The sequence below is a fragment of the Podarcis cretensis genome (genome assembly GCF_951804945.1).
Source record: "Podarcis cretensis genome assembly, chromosome: 14".
In the NCBI taxonomy this organism is placed as follows: domain Eukaryota; kingdom Metazoa; phylum Chordata; class Lepidosauria; order Squamata; family Lacertidae; genus Podarcis; species Podarcis cretensis.
In genome coordinates, this window is record NC_137183.1 from 35534549 (window position 1) to 35558546 (window position 23998).

The 23998-nt window shown below is 43.1% G+C and overlaps 1 protein-coding gene across 17 annotated transcripts in view; it reads right to left on the reverse strand.

Annotated features, from left to right (window-relative positions):
- Positions 1–23998, reverse strand: part of RBFOX1 (RNA binding fox-1 homolog 1) — a 1485186-nt gene that overhangs the window by 1098160 nt on the left and 363028 nt on the right. For 15 of the 17 annotated variants that reach the window (XM_079952553.1, XM_079952527.1, XM_079952530.1 and 12 more), the window contains exon 3: positions 11226–11258. The exons of the other annotated variants lie outside the window; for them this stretch is intronic. In XM_079952553.1, the coding sequence (XP_079808679.1) occupies positions 11226–11258 (33 nt within the window). The remainder of the gene's footprint in view (positions 1–11225; positions 11259–23998) is intronic. 17 annotated transcript variants of the gene reach the window in all.

Below are 23998 nucleotides of genomic sequence, written 5' to 3' on the forward strand. Positions count from 1 at the left end.
CTAATATGCCACAACTCTCATTCCACTTAAGAAACTACAAATTTACCCCCACTAAAGAGTGGGCGTAGTATCTCTAAATACGTAAATGACCAAAATTTCTGTTTCAACACTGGTGAGTTTTTTTTAGTTTTTTTTTTTAAAAAAAGCTTGTCACAGTTCCAAGTACAATGCAGACTTGAAACACACCTTCACTGTGCCCCCCGGAGGCACTGCATTTCTGTTTCACAAGGCTATTACATTCTGCTGTGTTGGTTATTCTCATGTGGTAGCACACAGAGTATCTATCACACTCAGACTTTCGATCACAGTTTTGGTTTACAGTATTCTTGTACATTGAGCAACTCACCCTGGACATTATTTTACTGGAATGAAAATAGCTCCCCCTCCCTGCAACCATGGTTTAGATTTCTGCAGTTGTTAGGAGATCCCGTATTACACTCAAAGAGGGGTTTATCAGAGTGGTTTAACAGGCAATCCTTTCCCAAGAAACTCTGAGAATTGTAGCTCTGGAATGGGGATAGGGATCTCCTAACAATTCTCAACACTCTTCTCAAACTACAGCTCCCAGAATTCTTTGGGGGAAGCCATGATTGTTTAAAGTAGTAGCATAGCACTCAAAATATAGGGTGTGGACGAGACAAGGCAGTTTCATACATTCCTATATTTCAATTGCAAAACAAAGAGTAAGAAAGTTAGGCCATGCTTGATCATATTTTCTCACCCAAATACTTGCATGGTCTGGCCTTTTTGTATTATTATTACTCACAATGTGTCTTGCATCCCTCAATTACTCCCCCTCCCCAGCTTTTGCTAATTTTGTGACAATTAGTTGCACAGTTCTGACATCTTGATACTTCTGAAATCTTTTCAACCCCCCCCAAAGAATGAATGAATAGATGTTGATTAAAGTGATAACTTTACAATTTTTTTATCTACACATATTAAAATTGCACTCGAGGCAAAGAAGCTGGATGGCATTCAGAAACCAGCCATAAAACTAACCAAAGAAATTGAACTGTGTGTCACTGTATAATTCCAGTTAATTAACTGTGTTGCATTTCCATTTAATCTGCAGTCAGAGATGCAATCAGCTGGCATCGCTCCTATTCCATCCAATATTCAAATATTTGCAGCTAGCTTTGCCAAAAAAAGCCAGTTTCTATCTGGTTCCTAGCAGCAAAACTACTGTCCATCACATAATACAGTCGTACCTTGGATCTCAAACGCCATGGCTCCCAAACAAATTGGATCCTGAACGATCGAAACCCAGAAGTGAGTGTTCCGGTTCTTGAACGATTTTTGGAAGCTGAATGTCCAGAGTGGCTTCCATGGCTTCCAATTGGCTGCAGGAGGTTCCTGCAGCCAATCAGAAGCTGTTCTTCGGTTTCCAAATATTTTGGAAGTTGAACGGAATTCTGGAACAGATTCCATTTGATTTCCAAGGTACGACTATAGTTGGGGAGATCTGGGGAGGTTTGTATTCTTCCAAATTTTCTCCTGCTGGTTACTACAGTGCCAAGTAAATGTTTGCTGGGGGCTGTCTTAAAAGCTCTGCTTATTTGAGGCATACATTCTCTTCTGCATTTGTAAGAACTCAATGATTCAGCACCAGAACTCTGGAACTCCCTGCCTCTTGATATCAATGCTGTATTCATTTCAGAGCCTGATGAAGATGTACTTAGTAGGACAAGCCCACCCAGACGCTTAGAAATGTTGGTGTGACTCTTAATCTGTTTTAGTATTTTAACTTATTGTATGTTTTAATGTATTTCTTTAAAAAAATTCCTGGTTTTATGGTTTCATCATTTTGTAAACCGCTTTGAAGTTTTGTTTTGTTTTTACAATCAAGCAGTCTATAAATGTTATGAAATAAATAAATAATAATAAATTTATGAATGCCAGCCGTTTATTTCCCAGCCAGACTCAAGAGAACTCCCTGCTGCATCTCTATTTTATACACAGAGGAGGAATCCTAATTCCATGCATTATTTTCACCCACATACATGCACTCCCAGTAATTCCCCATCAGCAGATCAATGTCCCAGGGTGGAACACCAGCAAAATGCATTCAAAAGCACCAGAACCACTTCCCTTCATGAATGAAACATCTGTAATTCTTGTCTATTATCAAGTCTATTTGTTTAGCGATGTTACAGGCTTTCACTGGGGCTCCACTTCTATCAGCAAACTCTCAGAGCCATAAATTATTTTCCACACATTTGCGTATGTGTATGCTTGTGTGTTCTTACATCATTTATTTTCATGACATTATACATGCCATCTTTTCTGAGTACTTGACATCAAAAGGTGCTTATTCTCCAAGCTCATATTTCACTACTGTGCTTATATTTTATCTGGCTTTACAGATCTGGTTCCTGCACGAATGTCTGTAAAGTTCCATACTTTTCATCCATTGTAAAGAATGGGAGTATAGGAAGTTCTCACTTACACAAAGTCAGAGAATTGGTCTAGATCATTATTGTCTACACTGAGTGGTAGCAGCTCTCCGGGATTTCAGACCACACTTCAGACCTGCCTGGAACATGACTATGATTGCCTTGTCCTGGTTAAGAGTGCTGAACTAGGACCTGGGAGGTAAAGGTAAAGGGACCCCTGACCATTAGGTCCAGTCGTGGCCGACTCTGGGGTTGCAGTGCTCATCTCACTTTATTGGCCAAGGGAGCCAGCGTACAGCTTCCGGGTCATGTGGCCAGCATGACTAAGCCGCTTCTGGCGAACCAGAGCAGCTCACGGAAATGCCATTTACCAGTACCTTCCCGCTGGAGCGGTACCTATTTATCTACTTGCACTTTGACATGCTTTCAAACTGCTAGGTTGGCAGGAGCAGGGACCAAGCAACGGGAGCTCACCCTGTTGCGGGGATTCGAACCGCCAACCTTCTGATCGGCAAGTCCTAGGCTTTATGGTTTAACCCACAGCACTACCCGTGCCCCCTATGACCTGGGAGACCAGGGTTCAAATCCCCACTTCACTGCATGAAGTTGGGCCAGTCACTGCCTAAATTACTTCACAGACTTCTTAATGGGATTAAATGAAGGGGAGAACAATGTAAGACATCTCAAGCTCCTTGGAAGAAAAGGTGGGATATGCAGTAAATTATAAAAAATATTTGGGGGGGAGGGGAGAGGAGAGGAAGGGGAAGTCCCACTGGGTGAGCAGAACACTTCTTCTGCAGAATTGGATACAACCTAATGTTATTAAATGTTTTAAATGCTCTTGTTTCAAATAATTTTTTATTTTATTTTCACTGTATTGTTTTTACTGTTTTGCTGCTGGCCACCCTGGACTCCCGCGGCAGGAAAGGCAGGATTGAAATTTGGTTAAATGATAATCATCCACTGGATTCCACACTTTCCCAAATTATGTAATACAGTTACTGGCTCAAAACAAATGAAATGCGTTCTTATAGCATTTCAATATGTACATTTAATATTTTATGCTTTTTTTAAAAAAAATGGATTTAATATATATATGTTATATGTTGTTTATTGGGAGTCACTTTTGAAAAAAAAACGTTTAATAAGGAAAAATAATAAGAAGTTTAATGTACTTTTTAAAAGCAAAAATAAATAAATAAATCACAGATAAATGTAGAAATGGGACAGAAGAGGCTTACAAACAAACATTTGAAAACTTGGCCTGGTGCACAAAGAGCATGACCCATCCACCTCCAACATAACCCCATAGAGTGGTCATGACATTTTACCAAATACTAAGGAAGTGGGCCAGTGAAGAAGTTGTCAATTCTTTCAGAGATTTAAAAAACACAACCAGCATCAGCCAAGCAAAATGGTAACCAAAAACTAACACATTTGTTGGCCTTTTCTAAAGTATCCTTTTTGCTAAGCTTGACCTATTGCTTTCAAGAAAGGAAGTGTGTGTGTGTGTGTGTGTGTGTGAGAGAGAGAGAGAGAGAGAGAGAGAGAGAGAGAGAGAGAGCAAACATAGCTTCTGAATGGCATTTCTTGATAAGCTAGGAGTAGACTGATAACTTGTGTACATTTGCTCTGTACAACAGGCAAAGTTGTGTTCAGTTAGTTTCACGCAGGGCTCATGAGCCTGAGGGAAGAGGTGCACCACAAATCATGGAAATGGCTTGAAATGTCTTCCTGGCACAGGCATAAATCCTTCTTCCATTACAATGTTTGTCTCAGGGAAGGCTTAGGAGGACACTCCTGTGGATGTCAGCAACACAGTCACACTGAAAATGACCTTCATCATGCGGAGCCCCATCTGAACCACAATTGTGCCTTGAGAGAGATGTTTACTTCACTTTTTCAATATGAGGCAAATACACTTGTGTTTCCCACACCAACACTCAAGCCAAAATGTAGCCACCCTTCAAAATCCACGCATCTCCAGATGTTGCAGTGAGCTCTCCAACCAAAAGATACGCACGCAGAATATATAAGTGAAAATGGCATGTGGAAAAACGAAAGGGAAACTAAAGCTGACATATTTCTCCATGCTGAGTGCCAGAGAGAGAAGCCAGGCTCAGGAATGAACTTTTGGCGGCACATAAAATAGACCACAAATGAGAGTTGAGCTTTAAAAGCCCTGACATTATTTTCCAGCATGGGTCAAATTCTGAGCTACAAAATATTTCCCAATGGCCACCATGCATCCACCTCTCCTTCCTTCCCCTTAAATTCTCCTCACCATCCTCCAACATACATGGCCTACCCACTTTCCTTACCCTTAGCAGCAGGGACAGCAGCAGGTGCAGATGGGACTGGGGTATCCAGCATTACTCCTAGAGATTGGATGAAGCATCTGGGTTGGCCGTGATATGAATAACTACCAGGATTTTGACATCATCATCATTTCATAGCTTAACATTTCCTCCAGTGAAATCAATGTGGCATACATGGTTCTCCCAATTTTCTCAACAACAACCCTGTGATGCAGGTTAGGCTGAGCAAGGCAGTGACCATGCCAAGGTGAGCTTCATGTGAACTTCATGGTCATGGGGATTTGAATGCTGGTCTGTGAGGTCTTTGTCTGACCCTCTGCCCACTATACCATGCTGGCCTTGCCTGTCCGATAGAGCAGTTCTGACAGTTCTGCTCAGGCCTAGTTTCACAACAGCTGGGTTGGGCAGCATGCATTCCAGATCGGGATCCAGATATGACCACCAAGAAATTGTGATTCATGAATACAAGACTGAACACTCTTCCTCCCCCCATAACAGACCACATTGATGAATTGCCTTGAAATCTGATTGTTACATGTTGCCTATTATCATGGCTTAGATAATAAATGGCCATATTCTAGCCTGTTCAGAAGTCTACTTTGTAATGACATTAACATGCCCCATTAAGTGTATTATTGTACAAGAGAGCGGAGCCATTTGTGATAACAATCTTTTATTAGAATCCATATGCATGAGATATTCTTTGTATAAAAAAGTGTGTAATTTGAATATTTACAAGGAGAAGGACACTAAAAAGACACAGTATAGGCGGAGCCGGTATTTATTCAGGGGAGCCTTGGCGGCTTGCAGCGGCGACTCTTGTCAATGGCTGTAACGCCTGTGTGTTAAAAATAATCAGGGTCTCCCAATTACTTGGCAGCATCTAGTCCAGATATTTCTTTCTCTGAAATTGTATGGCTATAACAGAATGCTGAAAGAAAAGCTATTTGAAATATGTAAGAGAGAGGGAAACCACTATTGCTGTTCTTCCTTTGGATATCTCAAGTATCTGGCAAAAAATGCACAGTCGAATTATCCAAGAGTACAAAACCGGATTAAGCAGATGTTAGAGTGGTTTTGGATGCGCCCATCACTATTCAAAATAAATGAAGCCTTTACACAAAGCATCCCCTTATCAAAAGTGAGACGTGCGCTTGTACATATTGATACCCTGGAATATAAAAAAAAGACCTCGGATCCAAGGAAGCAAGTAATCAGAGAGTTACAAAGAATTAAGAAGATTGTGTGCACTGCTGCCTCAATCCATTGAAAAGGGCAGAGATGCCAATAGCTTTTGAGAATTTCCCTCTGTTATACAGCAGGACTAACAAGCCAATCTACATTCTCCAGTTGCAAGCATTCAGTTACAAGATGATACATAGCCACATGACAGTACAGCTCCCCAGTTTTTGAATTGAAGAGATGTACGTAGAAGCCATCTAAGGAATTCACAAGCTCTTATATTTTGCAAATATTACCAAACGATTACCTTCTCCAAATATAACATTTAAAAAACAAAACCTTGTGGAGTTCAGACACCAAAAAGCCTGATCTTATAAAGACATGATTATTAGGACTGTGTGAGGCCCCTTTGATATGGTGTTCTGGGGGCAGTTGTGATCTGATGGTGCCCCAACCCAGATCAGAGACCCAAACTGATTTGGAGCCTTGCACATTCATGTAGTCAGGAGGGAGGGGAGAAAGAGACATGATTCTATTTCTCCGTCCTCTCAACCATATGCTGATGGAAATTTATCAGCATTTCAGTGTGAATTTGTATGCAATTCTGCCTAACATACACATTAAGATAATGCATTTTGTATGCTATTTTCAGTATTATGGTCATTTATAGGCATGCCTTACCCAGCGTATGCATTTTTGTACATTTTTGGATGGAGAACTGCACTGAAAAATTTGGAGAAGTGCACATTTCAAAGGACAACTGCATTCCCATTCACACATTGCTTTGGAAAGTGTGAATTAGGTATGTTTAAATGTCTTCCCCCATCCCTACAGGGTATTGGTGGGGAATTTAGTTTAGTTTGCATTTTAAACTAAACCCACACATTATCTGAAACAATACATGAGCTAAAATGCACCTCTGTGTTCTACTTTACACATCCCTGAATTTTGTAGTGCAGCTCTGCAACCAGAAAAATGTGTACAAAAAGTCATAGCCTGGATTTAACCTACCCAGACTGCTAGCAAAAACTAGTGTAAGGGCTCCCACTCCTCCCTCCACTGTACCCCGTGCCTTCCTCCAAATCCACTCTGGAAAGCCAGGAGAACCCCCAGAAAAGTGCACGGGGGGGGGGGGGCAAGAGGGAGGGTTGTTCCTTCTGGCAAGCAGAAATGCCTGGTGTGATAGAATGATCAGAAAAGCGCAACATTTAATTTAACTTACAAAAATGCATTCTGGTAGGAGAAATTGCTTGCACAAATGTACACATTTCCTAAAATTGCAAAAAAAAGTACATATAAGGAAAAATGCATACTAAACTGCTGAGAAAAAGTCGTGAAAAGGACTCTTTCCTTTTTTTAAAAAAAATGGCAAACTGATATCTGCAAACATGACAAATTAAAATTAATAGTGGAAATATATGAAACCGATATTCACAAGATTCATCCATCCCTAGGCTGAACAAAATATTGTGGTTCGAGGACCCGATCCCTGCTTGGAGGAATAAAGACATGTGGACATAGTGTATAAGGTTAATGGGCAAGAAAAGGCCACAACTTTATTGATTACAGCAAGTGAGAAGGTACTGGCTTAGGCATTGGACCATGGAAGATTGACTCCACCCACTCGGAGAGGGGTGAGTCTGAAGAGGGTTTAACCACCAGTAGGGGGAGCCTGTTGATGCTAATACAACTATAAGCTCTCCCCTGATATCACCGAGGGTCGTGCCATGGCCCCCCGCCACACAGGCATTGGACAGGATCCACGACCACCGGATTCCTTTAACGGAATACCCAAATTTGAAGGGGTAGGCGATGGCCACACCTTGCCCTTCCACACACCAACAACACGTTCCAATGCCTAACCGCCAAATACCAAGAAAGTTGTGACGATTGCTACAAGGTAGGCGAAAAAAACCAAAAGGCTGGTGCCAATTTGCCAGTTGGAAAAAATTCCTACCAGCCCCCCTGGGCAACCTGGGCGACCAACCATAAGTCCATAGCAAGGTCAAGAGAAAAGCTAAGCCCTAAGCCCTAAGGGAGTGGTGGGTGGGTGACTTGAGGTGAAAAGGTGAGGAAATGGGCAGAATGGCTGGCGCGGCTGCATCTTGAGCAGCAAACCACACCCCCACCAAGCCGCCCGGTTGGGTGCTCAACCGGGGGCGTGGTGCGCCAGCCATGTGAGTGGGGCAGGGGGCATAATGCCTGCCCACAACACCTCCCCTCCGGAAGGAGGAGAGGCCTTATTTGATTTGCTACCAACCAACCAAACCCCTTGTATGCAATTCTCTATCTTCTTTTTACACTGTTTAGTAGCAGAAATGCTCCATTATTTTATCACCTCCCCTACTTCCTGGGGGCAGCTAATAATGTCGATTGAAGTGGGAAAGTGACACTTAATTTCACATTACATGTTTCAGGAACAAAATGGGTTCTTTGGCCCCCACTACTAAATAAAACTTGTGTCCTTTTTTGAAGGAGATGTGAATACGCTTGTGAAACCCATCTATTTTTTCCCCATTTTTTTTAAAAAAAATGTTTGTTAGCATATGGAAACACAAAAATTGTTATAGTCACAGATTACCAGAATTCTGAACTTTGTCATACTCAGCGATGTTTAATCTAGCATTCATATTTGTACGACAGGCAGGTCTGAGGCTTGCAAACATCACTTTCAAGTTGAATCTGAGTGAATTAGATTGTCATTCCTGTTCCAAATGCAAGTGAACTTATGTCCTTGTTCTTTAAAGCAACTAGCTAAGTTTATCTATTCTCTTTAATAATGCAATTTAATTTACCAAAGGTTCCTATTAAAAATTTATCTGACTGAAACAGTCACCTAGACATTTTGTTATAGTTAAACATTAGCTTTAGCGAGCATCACAAATTTCCTGCTGTGAAGCTGGGGCCAGCTTCATATAGAAACACTCTCTAGGCTATCAACTGATATTACATTTAAATGAGGAAGTCTCTGTTCACTGAAATAAAATAAGGCTGGTTTTATTTTTTTAAGGCACAGTGGCTGGGCCATTGCAGCAACAGGGAATTAACAGCTTACTTCTGTGAAAGAAAAAACATGGCAGCTAATAGATTTCTTTTTCAAAGCATGCCAGCAGCTTCTCACGTACAGATACATGTGAGCAACCTGGGAAATTATTAGCCATCATGCAAAACACACAAAGACTCAGAAACATACCCCAGGTCCTAATATTTTCACCATCGCATGATGAGGGACAGAGGACATGAGCACACTAGCTCCATTCCCATGTTACTATCCAATAATAATTTAAGAAGAGCCCTGCTGGATCAGACCAAAGGCCCATCAAGTGCAGTATCCTGTTCTCACAGTGGCCAACTAAATGCTCACCAGCCTCCATGAGATTCCATCCAGCCTTTTCCACGCAGGCTCCCCACTTGTGATTTGCAACCCTGAATTCCCAGGCTCTCAAACTGTGTGGGAACTCTATAAGCTTCCCACTTCAAAGGTTAGCCTTCCCATGTGTGGAGGGTGGTGAGCATGGCAATAGTGGAGGCAGGTAGGTAATGCACTTTTCTCCAGTCTCCCTCTTCCCATGAAGGATTCAGAAAATAGGGATATGGATTCTGTCTTCCTATAATGCAGGGAACGGGGAATCTGTGGCCCTTCAGATGTTTTATTTATTAATTCACTGTACTTTTATGCTGTACTTTATTCCAGAGGATGCCAGGGCAATGTCAGGGGTCATGGGAGCCAACTCCTAGGGGCAATGGGGGCTTTGACCCCCACAATAAAATATTTGAGGGGGCTGGCTCCCCACAAACTTGATGGCGATTCCCATTCAAATGGTATGTGTGCACTGCATCATGTGATCGATTATGCAGGATGGGGCTTACCTGGGCCCCCACAATATTTTATTCAAGTTGCCATCCCTGTTAGGGATGGTGCTACCATTAAGAGCAATGTGGCAACCACCAGCAAATACTGGAGAGTATCAGGGGCTGCCCCTTCCAGCTGTTGGCCAGTATTGAAGTAAGATTCAGCTGCCAAGCTTCTACATATGGAAATCGGGGAGAGCAGCATTAACTTGTCATCAGGGAGCAAAATGCCTTGGACAATCCCTGAGCAGTGTACCAATAACATACTATAAATAACAATATGCACATTAAGTTAAATAAGATGAAAGACACAGCACCTAGCCATTCAAATAGTCCAGCTGTAGACATAAAAAAAACCTGTGCTTAGGTTTACGTTTTTCTCCACAATGCCTGTGTGAATAGATACATTTATAGCTGATGGGGGGGAAATCACCAGACTGTACCTTCAAAGATAGGTAGTTCCACAAAAGGGGTCACCTGAGTCACCATGAAATGGACTATATGAGCCTCCAATGCAGATAGTAAGGTTGGCAGATATCGGACACCAATTCCCATCAGCTCCCGCCATCTTGCCCAATGATCAAGGATGATGGGAGTTATAGTCCAACAAGATCTGAAGGGTCACACATTTCTCATTCGAGATAGGTGGGGCTATTCAAATAAACAGGTGGAGTTACGCAGATTGGAGCAGGTTTCCAGGAGGCGAGTTGCCAGGGCAAGGATCATTTTTAATTCCAACACAACAGTGTCCATAAGTGCACACATTGACTTTATTCCATATGAATGACTGCGTGCCATTCTTTTCTATGTGGAAAAGAGAAATGCCACAGTTCTAGACACTGATATAATGAGGACCGAACTGGTCTTCTACCATTGGCACTGGTTGGCTCCAGTCAACAAGAAGCTACCAGTTTCTCTTCATGGAGATAAGGTACACTGGGGCAAATGTTTCACACAAATCACATACCTTCACGCCTGCCAATAAATCAAGGAGAGACTTATATTATTACAACCTGTAAAGTTATTTCTTCAGGACTTATATTTTTTCACCCACAATAAGGTTTATAAGCAAGCAAGCAACTTTTAGCAGTCACATGGGCTAGAAACTAACTTTAAAAAAAAATGATGGCCACAAGTTTGAGAAAGTTTAATTCTGTACATATAGCCATATTCCCACAGGAATCTCAGCAAGCACATAGCTCTCATTATGGTGTGAGCAGGTTATGCTCTACTCCTCTTTTGCTAGATTTACAGATATGTGGAGGATTAGAAAGTCTAAACAGGATAGAGAAGAATAAAGCTATTCCAAAATAATGTCCTTGTGAATTAAATCCAAACAACCTGATACAACGATACCAAAGCAACTTAAGGAAGAACCTTAAAGCTCAAATGTGTACATTCCATCGTACGCAGGCAACCTGATTTCCTCAATCACTCAGAGACATAAATGCAGTCAGAACAAACCAGAATTCCCTACCTCGATGTTGTTGACGGTCAGAACAGTCAAAGCCTGCAAATTATAGGAGAGGGAAAACATTGCATTAGTATTGATTCAACAAATAAGGAATTGGATTAATTGCCTCTTAAGCTATTGTGGCTGGAGGGTCATGGCAAGAGGTATGTCCATGATGCAGCAAGCTTCTCTCCTATTCTGATGAGGAAGTGAAAACATTTAACTTCAGTGTAAATTGGTCTTTTCCTTTCTAAAAGTGTGACACACAACTGTCAAAATGGAATCAAGGAAAACACCCAGTTCTATTGCTTTATGCCCATGTTAGGGGTCTCAAGCTGGAGACTTTAGTACAGCGACTTGGCTACCTTATGCTCTGTGCATGCTTCCCAGAGGGAAGAATGGCTATCTTGTCCTCTGCTGTGCTTCAGCTGGTGTTGTGCCAAGAGTATCAGCTTGTATACAAGAAGAGCTTTACTAGATTCAATCAAAGATCCATGTAGTCCAGCATCCTTTTCTTACAGTGGCCAAATAGATGTTCCTGGGAAGCTGACAAACAGGGCCTAAGTACTACAGCACTCTCTCCTCCTGAGGTTTCCAGCAAGTGGTATTCAGAAGCATACCACTTCTCTTGACCCTGGCCTGTGTAAGTATTTTCCAATATTCTGCTCTACTTTTTAAAAGCAAGCATTACGGGGTCATTCATTGGTCTCTTTCTCCCTGTTGCTTCAGACCATTAGGAATGAGCTGCAGTCAGAGGCAAATACTAAGCCAAAGCTCTGTTTTTCATTCTCTTTCAAAATATTATGTGTAGCATAGGACTAAAGAACATGTAGTTGTGCCACTATCAGCTGTGCAAAAGCTGCTGAGTTCAATGAAAAGGGTAATTATATAACAAGTCCCTCTAGATCAGGAGAGCCAACTCATGAGGGAAGAGCCCTCTTGTCCCCCCACCAATAGTTTTGGGAGGGACCCCCCCCCCATCGTCCAAAAAAATCAGGGGATGGAGGAGGCTGAGCACAGAGCCAAGCATGGTGTGGCTTCAATGGCCGACTCCCTCTTGTTCTTCTCCTCCTGCTGAGGAGCGGAAGGAGGGTCAAAGCATCCCTCTGCTGCTGGTGATAGCATGAGCAGGAGGAGGAGCCATCTGACATTGAAGCCATGCTGCCACCACATTTGCTTCCACCCCAGGTCCTCCCAACATCCTGATGTCGCACGTATGACATTGGGACATTGTGTGCATGCAATGTCCACATGCACAGTGCTGGCACCCCAATCACCCTTGCAAGCTGGTGCCTCTGCTCCAGATGTTGGTGGATTCCAACTTCCATCAACCACAGGCATCATGGTCAATGATGAGGGATGATGGGGTTTATGAACATAAGAAGAATCTGCTAGATCAGGGAAATGACACATCTAGTCCAACATCCTGTTCTCATAGTGGCCAGCCTATGAGAATCCCCAGAGCAGGAGCTGAGTACAACAGCACTCTCCCCATTTGTAATCCCTATTTAGAGGCAAGACGGTGCAACTATGACACAATGAACTGAGCAGAATGGAAGGACATAGGTGGGTGGGTGGGTGGGTGGGTGTGCCAAATTTTGGGCTCAGACAGGGCACTGCTGAAATTTTAAAGCCCCCCCTCTTAGGCTGAATCAAACTATTGATCCATCTAGCTCAGTGCTGTCCAGCAGTACTGACCAGCAGTAGCTCTCAAGTGATTCAGCCAGGGAGGGCTCTCTCAGCGCTACCTGGATATGTTCGGGATCAAACCTGGACCCTTTTGCATGCAAAGCAAATGCTCTACAACTGAGCTAGGGCCCTCCCCTGGTTTTTAATTACGACGTGGGTGGAGTAGGGACGCGGGTGGCGCTGTGGGTAAAACCTCAGTGCCTAGGACTTGCCGATCGTATGGTCGGCAGTTCGAATCCCCGCGGCGGGGTGAGCTCCCGTCTTTCGGTCCCAGCTCCTGCCCACCTAGCAGTTCGAAGGCACCCTTAAGTGCAAGTAGATAAATAGGTACTGCTTTATAGCGGGAATGTAAACGGCATTTCCGTGTGCTGCGCTGGTGCTGGCTCGCCAGAGCAGCTTCGTCACGCTGGCCACGTTACCCAGAAGTGTCTCTGGACAGCGCTGGCCCCCGGCCTCTTAAGTGAGATGGGCGCACAACCCTAGAGTCGGACATGACTGCCCCGTACGGGCAGGGGTACCTTTACCTTTACCTTTTATTCTATTCCCTAAACTGTCACTGTGCATTACATTTTGCCTTCTCTTCTCTCTGTCGGCAACATCTGCCATTTCTTGCAAGTGGCACAGTTATCATGGCACCTGTTGGAGGAGCTAGATGAAAAGTAAGATCCTGCAATGGAGGAGACGTGTCTTTCATAGCCCTTTGATCATTCTGCACATGTCGGCTGCTGCACACCTTTACAGACCTTTTTGCTTTCCAGCATTCTTTTTGGTTAGGGCTCTTTTCACGTGGTTTTCAAGAGTCCTCATTTCTCTCACTGACATTCTCTCTCTGCCTCTCATTTAAGAAAGCCGACAATGTAGTCAGGAGAAATCAAAGCGCAAGTATGGCATTCCTTTCCTGTCCTCAATAGGAAACAGTCTGGGGTTTCAAACACTTTAGATTCCCTAAGTTGGCTGCTCAGTGAAATCTTATTTTCTGCCATTCATTATAGTGCTTTCCTCAGATTTATCCAAGGGTTCCTTCCTCTGTGAAAGAAGCTTCAAGTTTTTTCTGCATCATTCACAGGGCACTTTATTTTTTTTTTAAAGGATTTCGGTGAGTGTGGGATTTTGATCTTACCTTGAAGTGGTTTAACATTCAATCCCTCTTCCCAGAGAACTCTGGGAACTGTAGCTTTCTGAGTGGAATAGATGTCTTTTAACTACTCTATTCTAAACTTTAAAATGGAAAGTATAATGCCGGTGGTCAACAAAAGAGGTTTAAAGACTCTCTCAAGGCAAATCTTAAAAAATGTAGTATAAACTCTGACAACTGGGAAAAACTGGCCTGCAAGCGCTCCAATTGGAGAACAGCCATTACCAAAGGTGTCAAAGGTTTTGAAGACACTCAAACTCAGGACGAAAGGGACAAATGAGCTAAGAGGAAGGTACGCTTGGCAAATCCACACTGTGATCAACTCCCGCCCGGAAATCAATGTCCCCATTGTGGAAAGACATTTGGATCTAGAATTGGCCTCCACAGTTGCTTATGGACCCACCGTTAAAACTGTGTTTATGGAAGACAATCTTCCTCGGCTACGAGTGATCACCAAGAAGATGTCTCTTGACAACTCTCAATACCCTTAACCAAACTACAGCTTCCAGGATTCTTTTGGGAAAGCCAGGAAGCTTTAAAGTGGCATGATACTGCTTTAAATGTATTACTATGCTACAACAGCCTGCCCATATAAGCCCCAAGCCACACACAAAATCAACAGTGACACTTTAACCAGTCCTGGGATGCTTATGCATTCCATTCCATAGATGTATGTAGCATTTCATTTTTAATGTTGTGCTGACTGCCATCACATTGAAACAATCCATATTGTTTTCTTAGCCCCTTGTGAAAACATTTCCATATTTATAATGTGCACTCTTATAAAAAATATTTCCAGGTGGAGTACAATATGGTTTTAAACACCATCAAAACATCAATAAATACTGAGGGGTTAAAAAAGAAAATTCATGTTCCAAAGACATGTCTACACAGTTTATGGAATAGGCTGCTGGATTATTCACATCTTTGGATTCTGCTCTGCATATTTTGGTACACAAATAGTGTTCACAAAAACATGCACTTTACATAAGAGTTGCATACAAAAGACGCATATTTTACTGGTGAATGTATTGAAAAGTGCATGTTGTAAGTATAATGCACATGTGAAGTGCATACAAATTACAATTGATAGGGGAGAATGGCATGTGACGGCACACATAACAGACATAAGATTGAGTACAAGTGACACCGCAATGGGACAGAATTAGCTGCTCAGCCCATCCCTCATTAACATATTGATTAACGTCACAGCCAGACAGCCCATCAGTCACTTCACCTTCTTATCCAACATCTGTGCTTACAGTGTGTTGTTTCTAAAACCACCCCTGAAATATATCGGAATGTTAGAGTTATATATTATTGCCATGAAACAGTATCAAGACTTAATAAAGGTGGTGTACTGGGAATAGCATCATCATCATCATTCATGCACTTCCTTGCTTGCTATTGAGCACCAGTGGGCACGGTGGACGTTTCTAGAGCTAGCCAAAAATGCTTGCTCAATGGCTTTTGACAGATAGGAGATGCTTTTTCAATGAGCATTGATTGCCATTGCCTACTGAGGTATGGCACACATACCGATGGGGTCTGGCAAAGCAGACTGGAACTTGAAGTGCAGGCAAATGGGAGACGGGGGTATGCTTGAGTTTTGAAGTCTCTACAAGAGCAGGGTTCCAACAGAATCCTGTTTACTTGATGGTGAAGATGTCACATTTTTCAAAAAGATGAATTCAAGGTGACTTACAAAACCAAACATTAGAAAATTTAAGCAACACTCGTAACAACATGCCTAAAAGTGCAGATCCATCTCAACACCCTACTCCACTAAAAAGTAAGCAGAAAAGTCAAGCCCAAAGGAACCTAAAAACAGGCAGTGATGGCACTAGGCACGCATCCCTGGGGAGGGCATTCCGCAGACAAGGAGCCACCACTGAGAAGCTCTGTCATTTTGTCCCCACCCTCAGAGGAGGCATAAAGACATGATAAAAGTTATTGTGCATGGCATGGAGAAAGTGAAGATAGAAAAAAAAATTCCCCTCTGTCATAACACTAAAGCTCATGGGTAGCCAATGAAACTGAATGTTGTAAAATTCAGGACAGATAAAATAAAGTTCTTCTTTGCATTTTTCCAGCCCTCTGCACCTCCCCACAGCTGCCCACAACCCCTGCTCTGAAAAAGCACAATGGAAAAAGTTGTCACATATCATTTCACTGGGCTTTAATTGAAATCCGAGCACTTGGGAAGGCTGAGGTGTGCAGACCACTGGTGAGATGATTGATTTGAAGAATGAAAGAAAGGAGATTCACAAACACCCCTTAGCCACCTCAAAAAGAGTGACAAAAACTCCAGGACCCCAGAACTGATTAGTCAGTTTAAAGGCAGCAGAACATTATACATGATGCCTTTTTGGAACCTCTTAAAAACTTACTTATTCTTCATGGCCATTGCTTGTGCCAGTTTATTTTGGTTATGTTGCTCTATAGGAGGACAAGAAGTTTATTTGCCTCATTGTGGACCAGCTGAAGATTCAAAGGGAAATCCAAAAAGTTAAGGAGACTTTCATGATGGTTGCGAAAAACTGTAGGGAATGTCCACATTACACCAGGTTAATGTTCATTTGTTTTTTAAAAGGTTCAGTGTCCAAAAATGAAAAAAAAAAAGGATATTGCTCTAGATGCCTGCTGGAGCTGCCCATAATTGCACAGTAAGTTCATTATATAAAGCCAGTCCCTTGAGCCTTCATCGTCCCAGTTAAGCAACAGTAATAGAAAGCAGCTGGAAGAGGACATTAGGTCAGCTGAATCATTAGCCCTGAAAATTGCATCACTATTGCTTCTGTCTGACAGCAAGGCTTTCACACATCATCACACTCCTAAAAAGGGGAGGTCAAACAGTCAGCCAAACTTGGCACAGTAACTCCATTAAGAATGAACTGTAGCTCAGAATTCCAAAAAAGCCCACAACTCTGGGAACTTCTGGGAACTTAATGAATTTTTTACTGCTGTCTCCCTGCCCTGATCTCTGTAACCTATTGATCTCTTCTGGATATCAGGTTCCTAGTAAAGGGTTCAGTCTTGCCCAGACTGGACCGAGGCATCCTGCTGGTACTACCACTAAACTAGCACAATTACTACAGCTACATTTCTGGGGTATCTGCAGTAATTGACAAAATATGTCTATGCCAGGGCAACCTTTTTGTAGTTTGGCTGCACTCCTTCAGAGTTAATCTGTCAGGGACCACATACTGGAGGTAGGAGGGACTAGAGTCAAAGATATGTGGGGCCATTACTTTTCTGCCATCCACTTTAACCCCTTCTTCCTCCCTCACATGAAATTAGACCAAAGGCCACAGATTGCCCACCCCCGTTTTGTGGCTTGGCCAATGATTAGAATATTCGACCTGGAGACATTTGGGTCTGAAGACCCACTCACCCATGATCGGTGATCTTCAACCAGTTACTCTCACTCAGTCCATCCTACCTTGCAGGGTTATTGTAATGATAAATGGAGAGGTAAACCCCATGAAAATACTACCATGAGCTCCTTGGATGAAGACCATGGGGTCTTTTGTGATTCAAGGCTGCAAGCAGCATAATCCTAGTCTCTCGAAAGGCACTTCTGTAGAAAACTGATTATCAGAAAAAGAACCTTTATTTATTTGCAGAGCTCTGGCAGCTGCTTTTATTTTTCACACTGGGTTATATGTGAGGAACTCGGAAGGAAAGGTCGTATGATCTTGTTAACTGACTTGTCTAACATAGATGGTTTTGCTATCATAACCTACATTTTCTCTAACTAAGAGGAGCATGACTCTTGGAGAGTTAGGTTTGCACCCACTGCACTGCAACTGAGAAGGAATTACAGAAAAGCAAACATCGTAAACTGTGCGAATGTTCGAACGTATCAACATTTTGTTCTTGTTGTGGCTTCTTTGGAAGCATCAGGTAACACCCACTGCATTTTATTGATTATTGCGGCTTGTCTGTCTTGTGTTCTTTGCAGGGACTAGTTGAACTAAGAACTCAATCTCAATATTATTTGCTTCCAAAGTACCAGTAAGGAGTAGCTTAGGGAACTGAAAGGGTTATCATTTGAATTCAGGACCAGAGACCTAATACAGAAGAAGAAGAAGAAGAAGAGGAAGAAGAAGAAGAAGAAAATGAAAATATAAAGTTCATAATATGAATAGCATTCTAAATAGACATAATCATAGGAACCTACAGTAGCGGCCAGGAGGGCAGTGTTGGGGGGTGGGGCTGCATTTGTGAACTTCTCCAAGTATTTATCAGTACAACTGCCTTCCAGACATTGCTGCTTACTAATGGGAAGAGTTAAGGCACCAGGAGAGTAGTGCAGTGCAGGCACAGCACGGGTGCAATAACCAGGAGCATTGGATTGCTCTTGGTAAGTTGCAGCAAAGTATAGAACTGAGAAGGCAGGTGAGCAACACAGTTCCATTATTGCCCATTGGCTACTACCGGGAGCATAGGAAGCTGCCACACCAGACCATTGGTCCATCTAGTTAAGCAACTCTCCAAGATTTCAGACAGGGGTTTCACAGCCCCACCTGGAGATTCCAGGGATGGAATATAGGACGTTTCTACCTTTAGCTGCTCTAACACTGAGCTACAGCCTGTCTCTGGGGAGATGGCTTCCAAAAGTTTACATGTTTCAAGAGACACATTAGGAATAGCTTGGGCTCTTAGTGGGAATAAAACCCAATGTCATGTTAGTAGCTTAGACTCAGCAATGCAGACCAGATGAGTGAGCAACTTTGGCAGTTTGTGGATCTTTGCCCCAGTTGATAAGGACTTTGTTCCACTTCCAAACCCTTTCTCAGACCCTTAGTGCAGAGGTGGGGAACCTGTGACTCTCCAGAAGTTGCTGGGCTCCTGCTTTCATTAGTCCCAGTGACCACTGCCCATGTTCATCCATTGCCCATGTTGTCAGCCATCAGCATCTGGAGGGCCGCAGACCACCCCATCTCTGCCTTAGTGCTTCAAACTTTTAAATCAAAACATTCTAGACAAATTCCGTAACTAAGTCCAGTCCCCAAGCTGTTTTTGTCACTTTAAAATGTAAAGAAACCAATAAATGTGTCTCTTCTTTGCATGGTGTAACTCTTGATATCAAGGCTAGGCCTGAATGATCTAGTAAAATTTCTATGAGGAGTGCTGTTACCACTTTGTTGATTTAAGCATTTATCTCTGAAACTATAAGGCGTTGAAATGAAGATGAATATATTTGTCGAAGCTTGGATGTGTTCAGATTAAATTTATCTGCCCAAGGTTTTTCGAAAGACTGCATGGTCCATTCAGCATTTGAAAAGAGACAGAACTGGGAGGGTGGGGAGGGGAAGCGAAATGTCTCCAGTGTACCGACGATTGCTGCATGTTCCGTTGAGGCGAGTTTTCCGCCTCCGCTGCCTTGATGAATTTGTGTTCAAACAGCAACAGGCCTTCTATCAATGTCACAGACTAAATAAGTTTGACTATATGCTGATGTTCCTCAAATTGTTTCTACTAGCAATAGTTCTGGCTGGTTTGTTTGGAGAGAAAATTAATGATGATACACCAAGGTCATTGTGCGTTTGCTGTACGGAACAGATGTTAACATATTAGTCCCACATGCTGGCTTCGTACTGGACTAAAACGGCTTGGGGTTGCAAGCTAATGCAATGAAAGGGACATGGCTAAATGCATGAAAGGGAAGTCTCACCATGTTACCCACAAGTGGCAAATGTTTCAAAAGCTACAGTTGATCTACCTATCTACCTATCCTGATCCAAGTGTAGGAAACCCATGCATACAAGGAAGCATCTTTTGCCCCAAGCACAGCATGTGGATGTGGGCAATTTGTATACCTCTATGGCAGTGCTTACCTGCAGGTCAATACCAGGTGTGGGGCAGACAGCTGGGTACTTTTGCCCCAGGCCTCGTAGGACTAAGCTGGTTGGAGGGTCCCACTGGGGACAGGCTGCTTTTTTGTTTTTGAGTTTATAACTTTATTCTAACAAGACTCCCACCCCAAAATTCAGACAAGCTCTACACGGACCTTCTTACTTGGGTCCAGTAGCAGTCAGTGGGGTATTGCAAGCAGGGTGGTGTTGCTCACCTGCCTTCCAGACATCAGACATCAATGCTGGTCCCTGAGAAGGAGAGGGGAGATGTTGGGGGAGAGGGAAACAAGGGAAGAAGCACTGCATTGACTCCATCGCTAGGCTCACACCACTATGAGCTACCCATGCACCTCCCCTCCCCTTTTCAGGAACTGGCGCTGATGCTCAGTGCTGAGAAGGCAGGTGAGCAGCCCCACCCTGTCTGTGTCACCCCACGGACCACGACTATCTTTATTCAGATGAAGCAGATAGGTGAGAATCCTTTTGATATGGCTGGCAAAGGAGTCACACAACTGGGGGACACATGGGCACTGCTACATTTGGCAGCAGGGGAGTTGGGGAAAGACCACAATTTTGGGGGGACGACGACTAGGAGTGGTAATTTCATAGGTTCCTTTCCATGTCCTTGCTAATAACCATTTGCTCACCCCTCCTACCTTGCAAATCTCTCTGATGTAGTGGAAGTAGGATAATGCTCACACCTGCAGCTACAAAAATGAAGTGCAGTCCAGGTGACTATGGAGAAATTAGCAAAAAGAGCACAAGAAATCTAGCAATTGCTTTCTGAAGGACTATACCAAGCCCTAGGCCACTGTGTTGACATGAAAGGATGACTCATTTCCCAGTGCTAAAACCAGGGCCTCAACATTTGATAATGTAAGATGGTTCCTTAGTAAGATTGAGTCGTCACGGTAGGGGTATTATGAGCCAACGCTGGTTGATTCTGAAAACTTTTACCCATGAAAATTAAAATAAATCAGTTCATACTATGACCTCAGCCTCCTACCTACCATAGAATATGCTTTCTTAACTCTGAAATTGTCCTTGGTAATAGGCTTATATAAAACTTGCCACGATGTCCTTAATATATCCAATCTTTTTAAAAAATAAAAACTCTGCACATTGCAAATCAATACTTATGCAGTTTCCTCCACTGGGATCTGAAAAGTACCCTCTGTGCAGCTATCTTCCCAACAAGAGCATAAGAGATTACTAGCACTTTTAACATACCAAGAATCTCTGCAGCCTGTTTTACCATTTCAAAAGTACCCTACTGGCTATTTTGCACAGATCACTGGCATTTTATTGTAATCTTCCAGAAAGATTCAGGTTTTTTAAAGTGTTTAATCCTTGGAAAGAAAAGCCATAATAGCTGATGCTTATCAGTCTAAAGGATTATAATAATAATAAAAAATAACATGCCAAACTGGGTGTGTTCGCATACCAGCAAGAGCCACTTGTTATCTCTACACAATGCCTAATGCCTGAGATGATTTCCTGCATTTAAACAAAATACTGAAAAGTTATGTATCTCTAATGCAAGATATACAGACAACCCCCTGATTTGTGCTGGGATTGCATTCTGAGTCATTGCACACTTGTGTGAAATTGTGCGAAATTGAAACACCCCATTCTGCCCCTGCTCTAGCCTGTTCTACCTAAGCTGCGCCCCACTCTGCCCCATTCCACCCTTTTAATGGCCATCTTTGATGACGTTTCAGGGTCACTTCTGGGTTTGGTGCTGTGTGCGTATGCACAATCATGCACATATTGGTTGTGCCTAAAATGGGGATTACCAGTATATGCACTCCTCGAGTGGATTTTTCACCCTAAAGGCCACATTCCCTTCTGGGCAAACTTCTGAGGGCCACATGGCAATGGTGTGTGGAGCCAAAAGCAAAAATGGGTTGTGCAAGGGATTCAAATTTTACCTTTGTACATTAAGCTAGTGTCTATGCATACTCTCTCACACACCTTCCCTATCCTATAGCTGGAGAAGCAAGTTTATCAGCGTTCAAGGACAACGTTCTAGCTCAGCAAAGACACTTGCAGTGAGAAGCAGAATCAATGAGGGGTGTAGACTAGAGAGACGTGGTTGCGATCTGGGGAAAGATCCAAGGGCCAGATAAAAAGGACTGAAGGGGTGCATTTAGCCTCCTGGCCTGATGTTCCTCCCCCACATTCCCATATTTCCCAACCAATTTTGGCACTGAAAAACAAGAAAAAAACTTTGAAGTAGACACAGTGCTGGACTGCCCATCCCAGAGCTGTGATGAAAATGCAGCTTGTCCTCTCAAGACAGATTAGAAGTAGGAGGAGGGGCAATAACCTAGGGTTGTCATACGTCCAGGATTTCCCCAACTTCAATGGGATTGCACCCCACCCCACCCCCAAAAAACAACAACAACTCAACAACTTTTCTGTCCGGATTTTCACTTTTTGAAATATGGCAACCGTAAATAACCCCCCTCCTCAGCTGATCAGCTTTTGTGCCTGTATGTGTTCTGCACATAGGTTTGCCCTCTCTTTGTGTGTGTCCTGTTTGCGACTCTTGTGTATGCAGTGGGTAAATGCAACCCACAGATCTACAATTGTTAAGAGTTACCCGGGAAGAGGGATTGACCATAAAACCACTTTTGGAATTGTACCTCCTTGAGGAGAATAGGGAAATCTCCCAACAGGTTTCAGTTAGCACCCTTAACAGTTCCCAGGATTCTTTGGAGTGAAGCCATGACTGTTTAAAATGGTGCAAGTACTGCTTTAAACGTATCATGCAGATGGGGCTAGAATGTAGCATTTTTGTCCCAAACAATTGCAGTGTTAGTTAACAAGCAAAATAATCAGGTCGACCCTACCATTGGGTTGAATGTGGTATCTGCCTCAGGAGGCAGATGCAGGGGGGAGGCTTTCACTGCTATTGTAGGGCAAACAACTGCGAGACAAACTATGCATGAGTGTTTGGTTCCGCACGCACACCTTCACAGACACTGCTGTTCTTTTGAATAATTCTCATCGTTATTCTGACTTCTAATAAAATGAGGTTGTCACCTATTATTTGATTTCACCGATCCCAGGCTGTTTGCTATCCCTGCCTAGTGCCGGATGCCCATTTCTGCTGATCTACTTCAGCATCCAGATATCCTACCAAGTCAGCCACAGGTAATTGGATTCCTCACTGTGAAGTACAGCAGAGGCTGTGCAGGAGGGGAGGGGATCAACAAGGGAAAAGAGAGGCAGTTAAAGCTGTTTTCCCCTTAATGCTGCTCTAAAAAGGCGAAATGACACGACTTGGAGACAGGTAAAGTGCAGCTCAAATTTTAATCTGAATCTCATTTCCTTCCGACTCTGGAAGGCGTTTAGCTCATTCTTGTGGAACAACACGTTTTCCCCCAAGGGTAAGAGTAGACACCTGGCAGAGGGCATGTTCCGAAAGTCATTTACATGCGAGTAAGGGAAACACTGGAGCTTTTTGCTGACATCTACTCTGCACCATCTGCTGATGGGTAAGCACCGGTCACTTGGCTCATTGCAGAAAAGATTCATCATGATCTAATTTCCACAAGGAGCTTCCACACAGCATCAACACAATGGACTTCATGAGCTGACATATTTTTGAATGAGTATATCAAAGTACTGCAGCTTCTCACTGAGCTTGTTTCTTGGTGCAGATGATGGCAAAGTTATCCTGAGGTATGTTGGGATATGAACCATGAACACTCTAGTAGCCCACCACATGAAGAACTGGAGGCTTTGTTGACATCTACTCTGCACCATCTGCTGATACATAACTGATCCCTTGACCCATTCCAGAAAATGGGTCCCTTATTACCCAATTTCCACCAAGAACTTCTCAAAAGTCTTGTTGCCTTTATGTGATTGAAGAAATGAACCCCTTCTCAGCAGAGAAGCTGGCCAGTTCTCCTGAGGTACACTTACATATGAACGGCAAAACTTCGAAAAGCCCACCTCAAGGAGTTTTGTGGGGGTTTTCCATCTCTCCTGTCCCACCCCCACTGCCAGGGGCCTTATAAGGGGGAGATGCCCCCAAAGGGTTTATTCCTGCTTTCTCTTGGCATTTTTATGGGGGTTGCCCTTTGCCTTTTGACAAGAAC